The sequence below is a fragment of the Urocitellus parryii genome, chromosome 3 (assembly GCF_045843805.1).
Source record: "Urocitellus parryii isolate mUroPar1 chromosome 3, mUroPar1.hap1, whole genome shotgun sequence".
Taxonomy (NCBI): Eukaryota; Metazoa; Chordata; class Mammalia; order Rodentia; family Sciuridae; genus Urocitellus; species Urocitellus parryii.
This window is the reverse complement of record NC_135533.1, coordinates 58997777-59019073: the sequence shown is the minus strand read 5'-3', so window position 1 is coordinate 59019073 and position 21297 is coordinate 58997777. Positions and strand designations below refer to the sequence as shown.

The following is a 21297-nucleotide window of genomic DNA, read 5'->3' as shown; positions in this document are numbered from 1 at the left end:
CAGAGAAATTAAGTTAAAAAATTAATGATTTGCTTTTATTCTCTAACACAAGCTTTAATAGCCTTAGGAAAGAATATTTACTAATTTGTTATAAAACAATATTTGGGTCATAAGATATCTACCCACATAAAAATTTCTTCTTTGGGTACCTTTTAAAATTTCAACATACTATATAACAAGGCTATAAGTTAAGGATTACTATCATCACATTAATGTAGAAATAGAACACATTAATGTAGAAATAGAACCTTATTCAACATTGAGGTTAAAGTACTGTATTTATACATGTGGAAAATTCTTTTGTACCTGCAATGAATACATATAGGAACATCTTCATGTTCTTGGTATTTCCTCATTAAGCTTATCATATCCAGAATAGAATCAAATGATGAAGGAACATCATGGTCTGGCCAGTTCACATAATGAAACTGATAGAGCCTACGAGATTCCTTCATGAAAAACAAATTCAATAATTAGGAAAATACATTTGCAAAATTTAAAGCTGTACATCTCATTTAGTTTCATTTTTGTTTGGTACTTTGCACTACCTAAAAAAAAGTAACAAACTATATTTACTGATTGCCTCCAATAAGCCAAGTACTGATGCTAAATGGCTTCACATGTAACAATTTATTTAATCTCCATAAGGAAGGTAGTGTTGTAATGTCTTCATTTAACAGGTAAAGAAATTGATAGAAAGATTAAATACCCTACCTAAAGTTTCACAGGAAGTGACAAATGTGGGATCTAACCCCAGTGGTCTTACCTCCAGAAAGTACATTTTAACCATACATTATATATACATCATTTAACTAATCCACACTATTAAATGAAAGAGTAATATACCATAAACATTGTGTTAAAATGTGGTATAATTAGACCAACAGAATATTGAACTAAAAAAGAACTTCAGTTCTCAAAGTATGGTCTGAGTACCACCCTATCTATTCTCAATCCTTTGGGGTCAGGGTGGGTCCATCAATTTTAAAGTGTTTTCAGATTATTAATAAGGGGTTATTTCTCTTTTCCATTAACAACTAGTAGAATGCTGAAGACTCCGGATTTTATCTTTTCATTTTATTCATGCCTTGTAAAAACTCAGTTTCCATTTTAATTACAGTATAAGATACAACCCACATAAATAAATAAAAGCTCTCTGGGAGCGTAAAAAATTTTTAAGAAGGTAAGAGAGTCCTGATGTCACAAATGTTTTGAGAATGGTTATTCTAGGTGTTAATAGAAAGTAAAGGGTTTGGAATCTAGGTAAAACTAATCAAATTTTACTTCTGCCATTTACTGAGTAATTTAGGTAAACCATTTTACTTTCTGAAGCCCCTGTATCTATGCACAGTGCAGATGATAGTATCTACTGTTAGGAAGTTAGAGAGACTCATAGGCCTGATAATACTATAGAAATTCAGTAAGGTACACATTATTATAGATGAAAAAAATTACAATGTACAATAAATGACTCATCTAAAGGGACATGTTAATGATAGGTAAAGTTAGGGACAGTAAAAGTACTTGGAACTATGCATGTAAACAGGAAGGTGGAAGATTATAGGTACTTTTACAATTGCATAAATTGGTAAGAATGATGTATTTTATGAACAAGTTGAGTATTTATAATGGTTTAAAAATTAAGATAATAAAAATAGAGACATGAGGAAGAATTTGACAGGCATTTCTACAATGTTCATCACATTTTTCTCAGATTCTTTCCTTGAGAAATTACCATATTATACAGCTCTGAAACACTGAAGTCAACAGCCTCAAGTAAAAATAATATATACCTAAATGAAGATTTAGCTTGCATGGTGACTTAAGAATATAGTATTTATATATCTTCTCTTTGAAAACTATTCTTAGAGATTGCATCTAATGGAAAGTACTCACATTTTGAAATTCAAGTAACAGTGTCCTAATGAAGTAGTCTGTCCTTGCTTGTTCATCTTCCTAAAGACAGAGAAACATTTGTGAGTCTAAGAAAACATTAAAACAAAAACATATACATACCAAACACATATATAAACAAAACACTTAAAACCCACAATATAAAATTATCCTTTAAAATTCCAGATGTACCTGATAATTATACAAACAACCATTCTAAAGGTTATACCTCTTTCTCTCCATATATTTGGTGGGGGTGGTGGTGGTGGTGGTGGTGGTGTGGTATTGGGGATTGAACTCAGGGGCACACTACCACTGAGTTAAGTCCCCAGTTTTCTAAAAAATTTTTAATCTTCAGACAAAATTCACTAAGTTGCTGAAGCTAGCTTTGAACTTGTGATCCTCCTGCCTCAGACTCCCTCAATTCTGTGCCTGAAATTACAGACATGTGCCATGGCACCCAGCTTATCTAACTTACTTTCTCTTTCTCTTTCTCTCTCTCTCTCTCTCTCTCTCTCTCTCTCTCTCTCTCTCTCTCTCTCTCTCTCTCTCACTTTAAGACTTTCACTGTCTGTCATTTAGCCAAAGTATTAGAATGAAGCCTCTTTATCAGTATGTCTCTAAGCAGATTATTCTTATAGTCCTATTAATTAAAACCTTAGATGATAGTTTAGGGCAGTGATTGTCAAGGATAATATCATATGCTATTTTATTAAAAGACTAATATTTTTCCTGTTTCAGTTTTTCAAATCATGGTAATTTACTTTGTATTTTTCGAATGTATATGTTTTTACTTTTACCAAAAAGGAAAACAGGGCTGGGGTTGTGGCTCAGTGGTAGAGCGCTTGCCTTACACACATGGAGCACTGGGTTCTATTCTCAGCACTACATAAATAAATAAAATAAAGGTATTGTGTCCATCTATAACTAAAAATTAAAAAAAAAAAAGGAATATAGATGAGAACCATTGGTCTAAGATTTGACTTATTCGGTAAAGGACAAGAGAGTAAGTATTTTTTGCTTTTTGGAACCAGCAAATTTCTGTTTACTCAGAAATTTGTGTTCTGTTGTGATAAATAAATATGTGAATTATATTTCACTTAATTATAGAAAGCAAAGTGAAAGTAATGCTGAGAAATGGAGAATGTAACAGTTGACTTTATATCTTGGCTCAACTTGGTTGGGCCAAGAGTACCCAGATTATTTGGTCAAATATTATGGTAGGTGTTTCTAAGAGGGCATTTTTAGATGACATAAACATTTAATGATTCCAATTAATTTTCACATATACACAAGCCTGAGCAAATAAAATCTTATTGTTTTTTTTTTTTTTATGTGGTTAAGAAAGAAGATGCCAAGCCAGGTGTGGTGGTGCATGCAGGGGCAGGAGGATCACAGGTTCAAAGCCAGCCTTGGCAATTTATCGAGGTTGTAAATAATCTAGTGACAGCCTGTCTCAAAATAAAAGATAAAAATGCTGGGGATGTCAATCAGTGGTTAACCGCCCTTGGGTTCAATCCCTGGTACCAAAAAAAAAAACCAACAACAACAAAACAAAACAAAAAAAAAGAAGATGCCACATGACACCTAAAAGGGAAAAAAAAAAAAAAAACCTATTCTATTCTTAAGCTTGACTATATTAGACTTCCTTTTGTCCATCCTTTGTTTTTCTTACTCATGCTTTTTCTTCATTGTTTTTATTTTAAAATTCATTTTCTCTGATTTCTGCTGTGTTATATTTTTGGCTTGACTTAATTTACTTAATTTATTTGATTTAATTTATTTAATATCCTTAAGTAATAAGGTATATATTCTAAGTTTCATATTAAATTATCTGCCATGAAGGATTGATTTTTTTAACTTCCAGGAGAGCAATTCTCAAACTCAACAATTTTGGGAAGGATAATATGATATATTATACTTGAATCATCAAAGGTCTTTCTCAATTATTTCCCTTGAAATGAACATAGTTTCCAAACAGATCATTCAAAGCACACTATTACTCCATTTATTTATTTGTTTATTTATTTATGGTGTTGAGGATTGAACCCAGTGCCTCACATATGCTAGACAAGTGCTCTACCACTGAGCTACAACCCCAGCCCACCATTTACTCTTAATATATACATAAATCACTACTTTCAACAGATAATGAAAATAAAATCGCCATAATATACAAGTAAATTTATACATTTATAAGAACTTATTCCCAAATCTTATAAATTTAAACTATAAAAACAAACATTATTACTATTTTTAAAATTATAAGTGTAAGTTTACTGGAAACTGAGTGTTTGGCTTATATCAACCTATTGTTCATCAATTCTAGCATGCCCGTTTCCTGATTAAATAACGTGTATAAAAATAGGTACTTACACAAGAAATTTTGAATGGTGCAAATGTTATAGGGTCTTCTCCACACAAAGGCCAGTAGCGCTCACATTTTTTCTGTTGTTCAAAAAAAAGATAGTAAGTAATGTACACAGTAGTTTTCCTTAAACTTTCACAAATAATTTGTATCCTGTGGTTCAGCTTACTACTTCTCCAAAATAGAAAAACTGGCATCACTAGGTTATGAAACAGCTCAGACTTATCCCCACTATTTTTAAAAGTAAGCTACTATATCTTCTCAGAGATTAGTCACAATGACCTTAATTTATGTATAAGGTCCATTGCACCTGCCCAGTCTACCCAGCAGACCAAACACTTTTGTATAGGAAAGGAAAACTACTTTAAAAAAGTATCTGGTACAAGGAAATTCATTTAGTACATAGGGTTCCCAGACAAATTTTAATGCCTATAACTTGATAATTCATTAATGTTAAATCTGTGAAATGTGTAAAGAGCATTCTTCTTGGTATAAGAATTTTGAAAAGTACCGATTTTACTATTTATTAATCTTTAATTTCTTCATCTGTAGAAAGAGGGAATACTAATCCTTATTTTATAGGGCTATTATATATACTAATTATGAACATATTACACATATTCTATTGATTTAACAAACCTTAGGCAAGTACCATATATTATTTTAAGTATTCAATTCTGAGATTAAAAAGTATAGGCAGTTTTCCCTCTTATCTTCCTATTTTAACCAGATATAAAAATAGAACACCCAATTTTCACTGGTTTCTAATATTAAGCTCCATCACTTTAGGAAACAAGATAAGTTAATGAAGAGCTTAATTTTTCAGTAGATGCTATCATTCAAGTACTAAAAAACGGTGCAATTTTTATCAAGATCCAATAAAATGGAAGTCTATGGTCGACCATCAAGTTTAAAATAAATCTTTTGGCAGTGAGAAATGGATCAGTTCATTAATTTCTCATTTTAAATTTATTTTTAACACATATATAAACCCCCAAATTGTACATATTTATGAGGTAACATTGATGCTTCAATACATGTATATATTTTATAATGTTTAAACCATGGAATGAATAGTACATTACTGTTATCTATAGTCACCGTAATACCAGAACTTGTAATTTATAAATTTCTAGTGTCAGAGTTCCAGAAATAGTGAAGTTATTACATATCAGCTGGAATGAACTGTAAGTTGACAATACTGCTCAAAGGACAGCAAAGGACAACTATTCAGCGTGTCAGTTTAGCTTAAAAATACTAATATTTTAGAGGCTTAAAAGCACAAGTAATTTCTAAACCCCATTGCCCAAGAGAAGTTTATAGAAAATATCATTTTTAAGGTTGTTTATAATATTATTTTGAAGATTGTTTTGTTTTTGATTTTTGTAATTTGGTCTCCTATTTGGTAAAGTTTTAATATTTTAAAACAAAAAGAAAACAGTTATATGAGTAACATGCCCCTCATTCAAATGAGCAGTAATTAAATATAGATTATATAGGTGTTTATATTCCTGGTCCAAAACCAAGCAAGTAATACCAAAACTTATTTGCTAAATGTCATAGCTGCATGATCTCTAATACTTCAAGATGGGTATTTATTTCAGAGATGAGGAAGTGAAGCTGAGATTGGCAGTAGACTGTACATGGTCAAAATGGTAATAGAGGCTAGGTTTCTATGCTCCTTCCATCTATCATCTATGCTCCTTCCATTAAGTTACATTCAAAGTTGGAATCCAATTCAAGATTATCAAATAAATTCATAAATCCTAACTCATTCACAACCTACTACTTTTTCTCTTATGAAAAAGTTTAAAACCTATGAAATGCTTCAATTCCAAGTGCAAAACTTTTCAAGCATGATGTTAGTGTTCAAAAAGTTTTAGATTTTTGCAGCATTACTGGTTTTGGGTTTGTGGATGAGGGAGGTTCAACTAGTAACATCTATGCAATTATTATAAAAACTGAAAATTTCCAAAATTTGAAAAGACTTCTGGTCCCTAGTATTTTGGATAAGTGATTCTTGATTTATACTAACAAAACATTATAAATCACAAAACCTTTTGCTTCAAAAAATTTTACACTCAATACAGTTTTTCATCAAAAATTTTTACTATAATACAATATAAACTCATCAAGAGAATAAAAAGAAAAATCCTAAACCTCAACAGTAACTAATTAGAGAACATTAAATGTGTGAAATTTAAATTTCCTAGTACAATGAACTAATAATAGTATTGAAGTATACGCTGACAATATTTAAATGAATAATTTCATTACTTAATTCCTCAATTGTTATATTTTCTAATATTAAATTGTTCATTTTCTGTCCAAAAAGACAATACCAGTAAAAATACAGTTTGGAAGGAATAAATTATTAGCTAAATTACAGTTTCCTAATTATTTATATAACATTTCACATAACTCTTAAGATGTATCTTGCTTTTGCAATATTTCTCTTATTGAGAAAAGAAGTTTACTGGACATTATAATATTTTGAATATACTTAAACAACATCAGTCAAAAAAAATCAAGGTAAGAAATTTTCTTCTGAGTTTTGAAGACAGAATAAGCAAACAAAAAAGAAGATAGTGATGTTCATAGAAAGATTAATCAGAATATCCAAGCTATAAACTGATGATAAATAATCAGAATTATTAACTTTTAAAAAATATATTTTTTGTCGATAAACATACATTTATCTCTCTATCTATCTATTATGTACTTATATGTGGTGCTAAGAATCAACCCAGTGCCTCACACGATAGGCAAGCACTCTACCAATGAGCCACAACTCCAGCACTAATCAGAATTGTTTAACACATTCTCATTTGTTTGATTTTATTCCTATTCTAAAAATACCTCTCTACTTTATAATATCATTAAGTAATTGTAGACTGTTAAGTAACAATAGTCAATAATTGTAAGTATATCATAAAATGTATTTACAAAATGTAAAAAAAAAAAAAAAAAAGCGGGGGGGGGGCTGGAGTTTAGCTAAGTGGTAGAGCACTTGCCTAGCATGTGTGAAGCCCTGGGTTCGATCCCCAGCACCATATAACACTAAATAAACAAAATAAAGGTATTGTGTGCCCATCTACAACTAAAAATATATATATATATAAAAAAGTTTGTGTTATAGAAATTATTTTGTTTCTTAAGTCAAATAAAAACAAGAGTGGAGCACAATAAAGAAGTACCTAACCATTTGGGCTCAGACTATTATATAATAAAAGACCACGAACATCTTCATGGTCTAAATGGTCTAAATACTTCATGCATATTTATCTGGAACTCACGAACATCTATTGTTAGAAATGATAAATATTAATAGGTATACATACCCTTCCCATCTCAAATTCTCGACAGGCCATTACAATGATCTAAAAAGGTGGTGGTGGTGGGGCAGAGAATGGAATAAAGAATATGTTAATTAAACACAATTTTACCTTTTTAAATACAAATCTCAAGAACTATTTTTTATGCTGAGCAAAAATATAGTCTGTCTAAAAAGAAGTTTAAATATAAAAGGTATTGATCAAATTATCAAAATTGCATTTTCCAAAGTCTTAACTATATAGCAACAAATTAGCTTGACTATAATTAACATGACTGACTTAATTTGAATTAAGTGATGTGAATCTTCCAGATTTACTTCTGATTTGGAAATTATATTAAAATGCCATCTTTAGAATACTTACCTAATTAAACAGTATTTTAATCAAATATTATTTAGTATTTAATAAATATTACTTAGAATACATTTACTAAAATTATCTAAAGGTTGAATGTATTAAATTTAATAGTGCCCTTAAATATAAAAGTTATAGCTATCTCCACCCTCAACATTTATTTTTTTTCACCCTCAGTCCTTTTTATTTTTTTATTATTTTTAAATTTTTTTTAAATTTTAATTTGTTACATATGACAGAAGAATGCATTACAATTCATATTAAACATACAGAGCACAATTTTTCATATCTCTGGTTGTATTCAAAGTATATTCACACCATTCCTGTCTTCATACATGTACTTGGGGTAATGATACCCATCTCATTCCACCATCTTTTTTACCCGCCATGCCTCCTTTCCCTCCCTCCCACCCCTTTGCCCTATCTAGAGTTCATCTAATCCTCCCATGTTCCCCCAGACCCTCAACATTTATAACAGAAAAGTTGAAAGAATTTTACAATAAACATTGTATAGTTTTCACCCATAGTTCATCATTACCATTTAACTATAATTTTTTTAAATATATATATATATTTAGTTACAGATGGACACAACACCTTCATTTTATTTATTTGTTTTTATGTGGTGCTGAGGATAGAACCCCAGAGTCCCACATGTGCCAGGCTACAACTCCAGCCCTCACTACACTCCCTCCTAAATACTTCATGCATATTTATCTGGAACCCAGTAATTTTTATACTTTGTTTACATTATTTTTCCCTTGAGGTAAATTTTACATACAATGAAATGTACTGTCTTAAGTGAACATTCCAATGCACATATCTATACAACTCAAACTTTTATCAAGATAAAGGATGTTCCCATCACCCAGAAAGTTTACTCTGGCTCTTTTTCAATTATTCTCCAACTTTATCTTGTTTCAAGATGAAATAAAATGGCAAGCACTAAGAACTGGAATGTTTCCCCTTACCTTACTTATCTTTCAAAGGGCCAATGGAGGATGCCAACACTTTAGAATCAGTATAATTCCACAGAAAAAGCCAATTACAATGTTCATGAGAGAGGGATGAGAGCCCCTTATTGATTTTCTACATTTACCAACCAAAACCAACCCCAGGCAAATACTTTGGGGCTTCAAGGGTAGGCAGTAGAACAGGATTTCTCTTTGCAATATCCTAACTCACTCATATTTCTGCTTTAGAAAACTAAGGGCACACAATTTCCCTTCATTCAAAATAAGCAAGAGGGAACTAAAAGGCTAACAGTTTGATATGCTTCTAGATGAATGAGCTTTAGGTGAGGGGTAGGGGAAAAGTGCAGAGGTCCTATAAATTATCTCAATTTCAAAGGGCTTATGTCTAGAACAATGTTTAAGAATATGACTATATTATCAGGCATTTTACTGATTCATAAAACCACTAATCCTTTCCTGCCTTTTTAAAGTTATTTGGTAACTGTCTTAATAGTTCCTGACTTAGGACAAGATTTAAATAACTACCACACCCTTTTTCTTAAAATATGGAGAATAGTTTGTGAAAATTTAACTGAGAGATCCTCAAAATCAGTTTTTGTCTTTTTCATAATAATAGCTATAATTAAATATACTGTTATGACTAAAAAAGTCCTTTTCTTCCTGACTCAATAAAACATCCTATGTCATTTCATACAATACTTAAAATATGTTACGAAAAGTACTTACTACAACATTGTACTCCCATATCATCCTCCAAAAATCGATTACTGTATTTGCTAAAGGTCCTTGGGTCGCCACATATGCTTTTGGCCCATAGACACCCTAAAATGATCAAATGCAAATTTCACATTTATTATTTACCAAAGATTTTCATTACCTAAATTTTAAGGTTTCAAATTTTATCAGTAATAGTGTTTTCACCTAAAGCATTTCTAAATAATTTTTCTTTCATAGCACATAAAAACATGGCAATAATATATCCAATTCACTTCAGGTTTTGTTAACTATTACTTTTGTACATTTATTAGACATGCAGAATTAGTAATTAAGGATCATTTGATACTAATTAAAATTTATTATTTACCTGAGTATTAAAAAGTAAATTCCCAATACCTAGTCAACAAGCTAACTGCAGCAGAAACACAAAAGCATGCTTTGATTCTACAAACAATACTGAAACTAATAGTTAATAGTTTCTTCCACAGTTACCATCAATTATTTATCTATTAAACTTAAAATTTATTGAACATCTCCTACATAGGTTTTATTTTATTTTTTGGTAACAGGGATTGAATCAGTAGCACTCAATGACTGAGCCACATCCCCAGCCCATTTTTAATTTTTATTTTATTATTATTGTTTAGGCTGGTTTTGAACTTGTAGTCCTCCTGCCTCAGCCTCCTGAACTACTGGGATTACAGGAATGCACTATTGCACCCAGCTCCTATTTATTTTAAAAAATAAATACAAGAATATACCAAATAGGATAATTGACTAAAATAATAAAACTGGCACATAATGAACATTCAATGAATTTGCATCATTAAGTACAATTAAAGGGCTGGGGATGTGGCTCAAGCGGTAGTGTGCTCGCCTGGCATGCGTGTGGCCCGGGTTCAATCCTCAGCACCACATACAAAGATGTTGTGTCTGCCGAAAACTAAAAAATAAATATTAAAAATTCTCTCTCTCTCTTTAAAAAAAAAAAAGTACAATTAAAATCTACTTTTAATACACATCCTCATAAAATAAGATAAACACTAACATCTGAGAAAGCTAACAACCTATTAATTAGTTTTTTGAATTTATTAATTTTAGATTTTACTGAAATTATAATAAAATTGATTTTGCAAAAAAATTTTATTTGAAACCATGACTGTTCATTGTTGACATAGATAAGATTAATTTTGCCATGCAAGTGCCACGCAAACTCTTCCTACTTGACATTTTTGTCAACACCTTATTAAAATATGTATAAATACCATATTATTATAAAATATCTAAACATTATACTTTTGTATAACTGTAAAGATTAAAAAACAGCAAAACTTATGGAACAAATTAAAAACTTTTTATTTAAACTCAACCAAGTAAGAGGCAGTTTGCATCTCTCTTTGTTTATAACTACATAAAAATCTGACTACTTTTGATATAAGGATAACCAAAGTTATCTAAACAAGGATAAATTTAATCTTGGATGTGAGCTGTCACTTGAAATAGTAACAATTACCAGAAGTTTTAAAATCTAAATTATGCTCTATAAATTTAAATAAGTATTACCTATTAATTCCAGTACTAGTAATTTATCCTAAGAAATTATTCAAATGAACAAAGAGGCTTATTGCAATATTATTATTAGAGAAAACTGGAAAACTATATGGTTCAGCTACAGAGAATGACCACACACATTTGTACACATAAGCTCAAAGTGATAATTTGAAAGATGACTTAGCAATAGGTAGTGTTTATAAGCATTCAATGTAAAAGAAGAAACAACAGAAAACTATCTCTGTCGTCATAAAACTTAGCAAAAATTGTTTACTTATATGAATAAGGAGGCTAGAAGGAAAGCATAGATTGTGCCAGGGTAGTGACTTATTTTTCTTTTGTTGTTGGTACTACTACTTAAGTAATTTAAAAAGCTTTAATAAAATTGGTATGTAGGAGACAGATGTGGTAGCACATGCCAGTAATCCCAGGGACTTGGAAGGGTGAGGCAAGAGAATCACAAGTTTGAGGGTAGTCTCATCAATTGAGCAAGACCTTGTCTCAAATAAATAAATAAATAAATAAAAAGTAATACTAGAGAAGCAGCTCAAGAGCCAGAGTGCCCCTGGGTTCAATACCTAGTACCACAACAAACAAACAGAAAACTGGTATATAGAAGATGACTTAGAGCATACATACCTTAATAAAATTTGCATTGATATAGTCTGAATCTTGAGAAGGAGTCTTTAAGGTCAACTTAACTCGGCTGTGATCAACTACAAAAAAAAAGAAAATATTTCATAAATTATGTATAGTTGGCATTCACATATTTTCTAATGAAGCATAAGTATGGTCAAGAAGATAAGTAAGAATATTTTCTTTAAAAAAATAAATGAAAGTGAAGTATAGGTACCAGTAGTGTAATTTCTGACAATACAGTAACAGAAAACAGAACTTAAGTAAAACAAAACCAGTGATGTAAAAAATTGTATTATGATGTAATAAAATCATTTCTGGAACTTTTTAAAAATACAAATTCTAGGCATAATCCCAGATTTACTACATTAGACTTTAGGATTTAAGCCTCTGTAGCTTTAAAAAAAAGCATACCAGATGGGGAGCAGTGGCACACACAATCCGCCTGTACTCTCAGCGGTTCAGAGTTCAAAGCCAGCCTCAGCAACAGTGAGGTGCTAGGCAACGCAGTAAGACCCTGTCTCTAAATAAAATACAAAATAGGGATGGAGATGTGGCTCAGTGGTTGATTGTCCCTGAATTCAATCTCTGGTACCAAAAACAAAAAACAAAAACAACAACAAAAAACCTAGCATACCAGGTGGGTGACTAATGAACAATTAACCACTAATAACTAATACACACAAGCTCACTGGCACAAGTTTTATTAGGAAATCTAACTTTCATATTTTACAGGTAACTATAAAAATTAAGTAAATTATGACAAATTAATGAATTAAAATATATCAAAATTGCTCAATGATGTAGTTGCCAATAATATTTATCATTAGGTAATATCAAATTAGGGTAAAAAAATCTATAGACCAAAATCCCAAAAACATTAACTTTATGAAATCACACATTTTTCTTTATTACATTGTATTTAAGTAAACAAAATATGTACATGATTTTTAAAAATTAAATCTGTAATAAAGGTATAATATTAAAATCAAGTCTTCCCCTGGCCTTCAATTTCAGAGTTCATATCTTGTTTTGATTTGTATTTCTTGAATTATGCAAATGATTATACATATTTTCATACATTTCTGGTTATTTATATTTCTTTTTTCCTTATCTGATTATTTATTCTTTGCTTATTCTTCCATGTCTAGTTTTTCCTCCTTCCTTCTATGTAATATACACAAAAAGAGAAAATCAACTCTGTAAGATAGGTAGTGTAAATAGATTTTTCCAGTTTGTGTGGATTTTAAAACTTTTTATTTAATAAAGAACTAATTTTAGATATACAGAAAAATGCAATACTAGTTTCCCAGTACTTCTGAGTTTCCTCTAATATTAATATCTTACATAACCACAGTACAATTATAAAAAAATCATAAAATTAACATTATTAAAACATTAATTAAATACACTGCACAACTTTTATCATTTTTCCCCTAATATCTTCTAATTCATGGACAGTGATATCAAAGGCAATTAAAAACATAAAAAGACCAAAAAAAATGGTAAACAGAAATAAATTTCTTGGCGAACTCTTAAACTTATTTTTCATCTGTCCAAAAAAAGATTTAGTGCAAATTTTATTAATTTATTTTCTTAAGAAAACTTCTTTGAAAATTTGTAGGAAGAGACAAAGAAGAAAGACATGCCAGCTACTAATGACAATTATTCATCTCCTCACCATGTTTCCAGTTAAGAGAATATTAACATGTTTTAATATTATACAAAAAAATATACTGTCATTTATTCTATTTACCCTAGATATTGCCCCCATTTTTATGACATTTGAGATAAAAAATATATGTTAAAAAAAGCTTACTTCTGGTAAATGAGAATAAAATATTCAGTAGTTAGAATAAAGGTGGTAAAATAACAATATGAAACTTTCTCTTACCTGTTTCCCAGTAAGAAGGGGTTGGGGTTGGGGTTGGGGTTGGGGTTAGGGTTAGGATTAGGGTTAGTTACCCTTATTCATATGATATATTAGTCTCTATTCAAAGTATTTCAATGGCAGAGTACAATAATTTGTTTAGCACTGGGTTTTCCATAAATATTTCTGATGGTTATGAATCCAAATGAAAATAGTGATTACCAAATGGCTGCCTACATGCCAAACTGTTTATATGCAGGCTGTGAATTAATTTTTTCTAAGATGAAAAATTTTAAGTATATATACAACAGTATAATGAATTCTTGAATGTCCATTACACAGCTTCAATAATTATCAACATTTTGCTAATCTTACTTCATCTATCACTAATCATTCAACAGGTGGGGACCGAGGAAAGCAAATTAAAATTCAAACTTTTTGGTGTTCTATATTCTGCATTAAATTTGAATCAGTAAGTTCAAAATGGGGCACAAACATTCCTTTTTTAGAATTCCCCATTTACACTCTAAAGCAAGGGTAAATATAGTAGTCAATGACTTATATTATACAAATACTGTATTTTAATTAAGAATTTAAAAAATAATTCATGCTGTTTATATAACATCTCATATTTTAATATTCCTCATTGATGTTTTATTAAGCATAAAGATGAGAACAAGTCTAAATATCAAGAAATAAAATCAATTATTTCTCTTCATGGTTTTGCTGACTGCCTCTATAATCTCCTATGAACCTGACTTCCAACACAAAACCAAGAGGCTCTTAAGACAGTAGTTTTTCCCTCTCTACCCTAAGCAAACATTAATGACCTATGGCATAAAAAAAAAAAAAAAAATGTTGTCACCTCCAAGGACACAGAAACTGTCTATTAACTAAATCCTACTTCTGAGAAATAAAAAGAATCTCTATAATTAAATCATTAATAGGCAGAGTATCATGATCCATCACTTTTAAAGTCTAGCTCAGTTCTAGCCCTTTCAATTTTCAATGAACAAACCATAAGTGGGTCATCCTTTGACCCAACAGTTTGCTGAAATTTCTCAATTCTGGGTTTAGCCTCAGTATCCAGAACATATTAAAAACTCTTACAAATCTGTAAGATTAAAAAAAAATAATGTATAAATGTGAACAGACTTTTACCAAAGAAGATATACAAAGGCAGCATACACGAAAAAATACAAATTAGAATCAGTATAATACCTATAATCCAAAATTCCAAAATTAGGCATTACACCTGTGGCACACATCTGTAATCCCAGCTGCACAGAAGGCTGAGGCAAGAGAATCACCTGAAACTAGGAGCTCCAGACCAGTCTGGGCAAAATAGTGAGAAATAATCTCAAACAAACAAATGAAAATATCCCACAGTAACAAGTGTTAGTAAGGTAGTGGAGAAATTGGAAGCTTCACACATTACTGTTGGGACTATAAAATGGAATAACCACTTGGATTATAGTTTAACAGTTTCTTAAAAATCTACATGTAAGTTTCTAAAGACACAGCAATTTCATTCCTACATATCATCCACCTAAGAGAAATAAAATTATATGTACACATAAAGATCTATATGGAAATATTTATAGCAGCATTATAATGTTCAACTGGTAAACAGATAAAGAAAACACAATATATACATAAAATAAGATACTACTACTCAACAATAAAAAAATGAACTACTGATACTACACCCTGTATGACTGTGTTTATATTAAATTACCAGAAAAGGAAAATCTGTAGAAATAAAGCTGATTAAGCAGTTGCCTGGGGCTTACAACAACAGATCTTTGGGGGCAATAGAATGGATTGTGCTTATTGTTGTGCAACTCTAAATTTACTTAAAAAAAAAAAATCATTGAGTTGTACACTTAAAATGTGTAAATTTCATGGTAAATTTATTTCAAAGTTGTTTAAAACAGACATGTTAAGTAAGCATTCAAAGGAAATTGATAAATTATTCTCTAATAGTAAGTAAATATATTAAGTATGATTACTTTTAAAATAATTTTCAAAATAAAAACAAGTGGAAATCTACCAAAAACTTATCTACCTATCTACTCCATAAATAATTTAAAGACACACTGACCAGCCCAGTGATCTCAAACTCTAGGCAAAGTCTCTCAACTTTAACACACTGGCATTTTGGCCTGATAATTTTCTTGTGGGATAAGCTGTATCCTGTGCATTATAGGATGTGTGGCAGTACCCCTTGACTGTATCTATTAGATGCCAATAGCAGCAGACCTGACAACCCCAGACCTACAGGAATTGTCTCCAGGTGTTGCCAACTGCTGCTTGAGGAGCAAAATCACACTATATTATCTGAGAACCAATGTCTTTTTTTTTTTGCATTTTGTATTAGTTCATTTTAGTTATATATAATATCAGGGTTCATTTTGACACAATTATACCAGCTTGAAATATAATTTGCTCTAATTAAGTCCCCAGCATTTCCCCTTTCTCCTACTCTATTTATTTGTAGTTTTTCTATAGGTCTTTCTTCTATTTATTTATAGTTTTTTTTCCAAATTAGTGCCTTGTGGATACACATAAATGTGAGATTCACTGTGGTAAATTCATATGTACATAGAAAAGTTGTAATGTCCCCCTTCTTTTCTCCCTTATTTTGGTCTAGCTTTTCTTTTGCTTAAATTCTCACCCCACAAATTAAACAGATACTTCTCAAAAGAAGAAATACAAATGGCCTGAAAATAAATGAAAAAATGTTCACATCATTACCAATTAGGGAAATGAAAATCAAAACTACACTAAGATTTCATCTCACACCAGTCAGAATGGCAGTCATCAAGAATATAAACAATATGTGCTGGAGAGGATGTGGAGAAAAAGGAATATGGGAATGTAAATTAGTACAATCACTATGGAAATCAATATGGAGGTTCTTCAAAAGAACCACATTATGACCCACTATACCATTCCTTGGTTTTTATCCAAAAAAATTAAAGTTATTATATTATAATGATATATGCATACTCATGTTTATAGTAGCATAATTCACAATAGCCAAACTATGGAACCAGCCTAGGTGTTCATCAACAGATGAATGGATCAGGAAAATGTGGTGTATATATACACAATAAAATTTTATTCAGCCACAAAGAAAAATGAAATTACGTCATTAGCAGGAAAAATGGATGGAACTAGAGATCATTATGTTTAGCAAAAAACCAACTCAGAGGCCAAAGGTCATATGTTTTCCTCTGTGAGCTAGACAGGAAAAAGGAAAAGAAAGAGGTGAGGAAGGAAGGGATTTCATGAAAATCAAAAGGAGATCAATAGAAGAAAGGGACCAGGGGATGGAAGGTGGAGTGGAGGAGGGAAGTGCTGAGAAGTGATATTGACCAAAATACATTTTTATATTGTGTGCATGTATGAACATGTAACAAATCCCATTATTATGCATTAAATATAATGTACCAATAAAAAGTGTGGAAAGAGAAAAAAAATTCTCACCCCAATTAGTTGCAAGCAATCTAAGCCTCTACCTTTCAGTTTCTAATCAGTAAAATGGAATATAATAAATAGCTTTGTTGTCATAATTATGGTCAAAAATCCATTATGGTGATAATCTGTTTAGCACAGATATCAGCAAACATTATAAATTAAGGCTTCCATTTTTTTTCAGAAGACCACTGACCTTGTCCTCTAACCCTATTCAAAATTAAAAAATTCTTCTTTCTACTATCAGCTTTCTTTATGTCCCTCATTTCTACTATATCATTCTCAATGATCTGTATGACTGACCATATATGTTTAATCTATTGTTTATCAAGTAGACTAAAATATAAACTTCATAAGGGCAGGGATTTTTGACATTTTGTTTTTTCATGTATCATTAGTACATAATATATACTCAAAGCCTTCTATAAAATGAAATGAATGAAACAACATATAAAATCAGAAATCTGGAGCTATTTAAGATTTCCCTGGATGACGGAAAAATAAGTGGAGAGAATGAGCATTAATTGCAAAGCACTGTAAGATTACCTCAAGATTATCTTGCTTAATAAAGTGTACAGAAACCCTTGCCAATCCCTATTCTTGAAGTGAACTAGTGTTAAATCTAAATATTGGTGTAAACTCCCCCCCTCATTTATATCTAAAAAAAGAAGCTCGATGTAATAGTATTAAGAGGTATAGCCTCTTAATTAGTATTCTTATAAAAGAGACCTAGGGAGCTTGTCTGCCCCATCTACCACATAAGTACAGAGTAAGAAGGCATCATCTATGGCAAGCCCTAACCAGATACCAATATGCTGTTGCTCCGATCTTGGACTTCCCAGCCTCTACAACTGTAAGAAATACAATTCTGTTTATAAACCATTCAGTTTATGGTATTTTTGTTATAACAGCCTGAATAAACAAATACAACTGGTGAGAAAAGTAGGGTGTTTTGCAAAAAGCTTAATGAGTGGTTATTATCCTAGGTACCATAAAATGTTTAGATCTATTTAACACTCCAAACAACCCTAAAAATATTATCATTATCATCATCTCCATTTTTACAGATGAGGAAATCCAGGTACAAAGAAAATGAGTCCAAGGTAGGTACTAAGTGGTGAAGTTGGGATTTGAATTTTTGAAGTTAGGAACTCTTCACCATTATCCTAAGCTGCCACTTGTTATTTCTGCTAACACTGGTCATCCACATATTCCATAGCTGAGAATAATGTAGAACAACAGAAAGATGAAGGATTAAATTTAGGCAACAAAATCAGTAAGGAACAGAGGAATTAAAACAAGAGAAGAATGAGATGATCTAAACGAGAGTTATTATTAAAAAAGAAAATTTTAGAACAGGGACAGGTGAATGACATCAAGATAGCACAAAATAAACACTGAAAAAAGACCACTGAATCTGCCAATTAAGAAGTCACAGGAATTTTATATTTTATCAAGGATGTTTTAGAAGTTTTAAGAAAGACTAAGAGTTAAAGGTATGGTGTCATAAAATGCAGATATTTCAAGACACTAGAAGTAGAGGCAAAGAGAAAAAAAGACTACTGGTTGCTTTACTAGATAGCAGGTACCAAGCAAAGTATGTGTTTAAAGTTACTCTGTCAGAAAACTGTTATCTAAGAATATAATCATAATGTTATTAGAATATAATGCTATTTTGACCCCTAAGAATAGTGGACCCACAAATAAGTGAGCCACCGTATGACCAATTTTTTTCATGCATAAGTAATTAATCAAGGTTCTTATTGTGAACAGATAATAGATCTGTCAGCATTTAGCATTTTATAAAAACATTCATTATCTATATTATATTTTAATAAAATCGCTTCTTTGAACAGAGTCTATAAAAGATATTCTTAAAATTTTAGTATTTAAAAGCAATTTATTATTAGAGAAACTGTGGTGTTTAAAGGGATAAAATTAAACAACAAATTAGAAGGAAAAACACAATTACAAATTATTTTGAAGTGTACCTTGGAAAAAAAGATTATTTACTAACTCCTTAACAATCAAACTTGGGAAGAATAAAGCTAGTTAGGTTACAAAAGACTAATTAGCATTTCTGTTTTGTTCTATCAACATATTTCAAACTTACATGGCAGTATGTCCTTATATCTGTTCTTTTTAACATTTTCTTCTTTTTCTCCAGTGGCTGTGGGATAAATCTTTTCTGTTCTATATTTGGTAGATAATCTTCTTAATCGCTTAAAATACAAGAAAATAAAATTCAAGTTTAGAGAAACATTTATATTTTTAAATGTTAATGATTTATAATCACTAAATTTTGCTGACCCAATTCTTCACAACTAATTTTCCTGTTTCTCTAAGCTCTTAATTTCCCCATCCCTAAATAATTAACCCTAAGGATTTCTTTTAGCAAAAGTGCAAACATAAGATTCACATTTATTCCAATGAGAAGCAAAGGTGATAACTAAAATAAAAATTAGTAATTTTATTTTAAAATATCATTAATAAGCTGAGTCAGGATACTTAGTTCTTTAATGTATTCAAGTAATTTCTGTTTTAACTGTTGCAATAACTAAGTTGAAAAATCATGCCTAAAAAGAATTATGTACCATTTCTTCTCTCAATAAACCATGAGCATCCATGATGTGCCATGCTAAGGCATAAGCTAATAATTACTTATAAGACACTGCAAAACAAAGTTCTTTCATATTGAATTGGAAATGTCCAACAAAGACCAATTCTACTTATTCACTGCAATACAGAAGTGGTTTGTGGGTTAGTGACAAATTCTTACCACATATGGCAGTAGGGATGTTCGTTGGGACTGGAATATTTCTGCACATCAGTAATACACTTCCTGCTTTCAGAAGTACTGAAAGTCGGCATTGTGAATTGTTTAAATTCTACTCAACTACACTGCTAAAATTTAATTTCAAAGAAGTTTACTTTCTTTCAGGCTTAAAAGACATATTGAGGGCATTATGGATTTACTGTTCAACAAATTATTAAATACAAATGAAATGAAAAAGATGTCTGGTAACATTTAACTTTTTCACCATTTATTTTTGCTACTTGTAATGTTTTTAAGCAACTAAAAATGTTACATCTGCTCTTTTTTAAATCATCAATTTTAATATAAAACTCTTTGCCTCATTGTTGTTATAATTTAACATAAAGCACTTGAAATAAATAGGCACTTAAATGCAGAATGGATAATGTTTTTGTCTTACTTTAAAATTACTTAATTTTATTATTACAAGATGATGAAAAATCTTACAATCTTGTTCTGTGTTGGCACAATGCCAAGTGCTATATTTACAATGTTTTTCTCCCTATGGTAATGAAGTTCTTAAAATATATACAAGGTTATCAAGGGAAAACACTGAATTCAGTTTTTTTGTTATTGGTGAGAGGGTGGTAAAACCAGAACTTGGATACAATGTTGGTGGAAAAAATCATCAGCACAACTCAAGGAGGGAAATCTGGAAATTACAAATGCATATAATGTCTTGGTAGTTATTATTTCTACAAGTTTGTCCTCCAGATAAAACTGCCACACACATGAAATAATATATGCACAAGTTATTTATTGCAGCAATGTTTATAATAGCAAAAGATTGCAAATAATTTTTAAGTTCTTTAATAGGGCTGTCTATATACATTTGTTTTATTCATATAGTCAACTTTTATGATACTGCTAGAAAACAAGTGAGAAGCTCTGTATATATGGCAACTATGGCAATATCTCAAAAATACATATTAAATGTAAAAGGCAGAAAAAAATATGTGCATATAAATATACTACTACTGGTGTTTGAAAGAATTTAAAATATATTTGTATTTGTTCATATGCATAAAATGTCTGGAAGAAAACAAATATTTGTGGGGATGGGAAATGGGTGAGGAGATATCACTACATGTCTTTTCATACCTTTTGGATAGGAGTACATTGCCTGTTTTACAAAGTTAAATATAAAATAATGGGAAAGTCAGAAAGACTTTAATTTCATATTCCATATTAACAAAAACATCTTACATATTTAATCAGAATTTTGTTTCTTCTGCTCAAAGATTAGGTATCTGAAAGGACACATTTCAGTATCCTAATGCATAACAAATATGTGAATTTGATTT

At 30.6% G+C, this 21297-nt stretch overlaps 1 protein-coding gene across 2 annotated transcripts in view; it reads right to left on the bottom strand.

The window, feature by feature from the left end:
* Positions 1–21297, bottom strand: part of Ptpn12 (protein tyrosine phosphatase non-receptor type 12) — a 108343-nt gene that overhangs the window by 45697 nt on the left and 41349 nt on the right. For both annotated transcript variants that reach the window (XM_026384946.2, XM_026384947.2), the window contains exons 2-8: positions 19292–19400; positions 11832–11908; positions 9651–9746; positions 7603–7641; positions 4270–4341; positions 1897–1956; positions 307–449 (exon numbers count right to left, since the gene is read on the bottom strand). In XM_026384946.2, coding sequence (XP_026240731.2) covers positions 307–449; positions 1897–1956; positions 4270–4341; positions 7603–7641; positions 9651–9746; positions 11832–11908; positions 19292–19400 — 596 coding nt within the window. The remainder of the gene's footprint in view (positions 1–306; positions 450–1896; positions 1957–4269; positions 4342–7602; positions 7642–9650; positions 9747–11831; positions 11909–19291; positions 19401–21297) is intronic.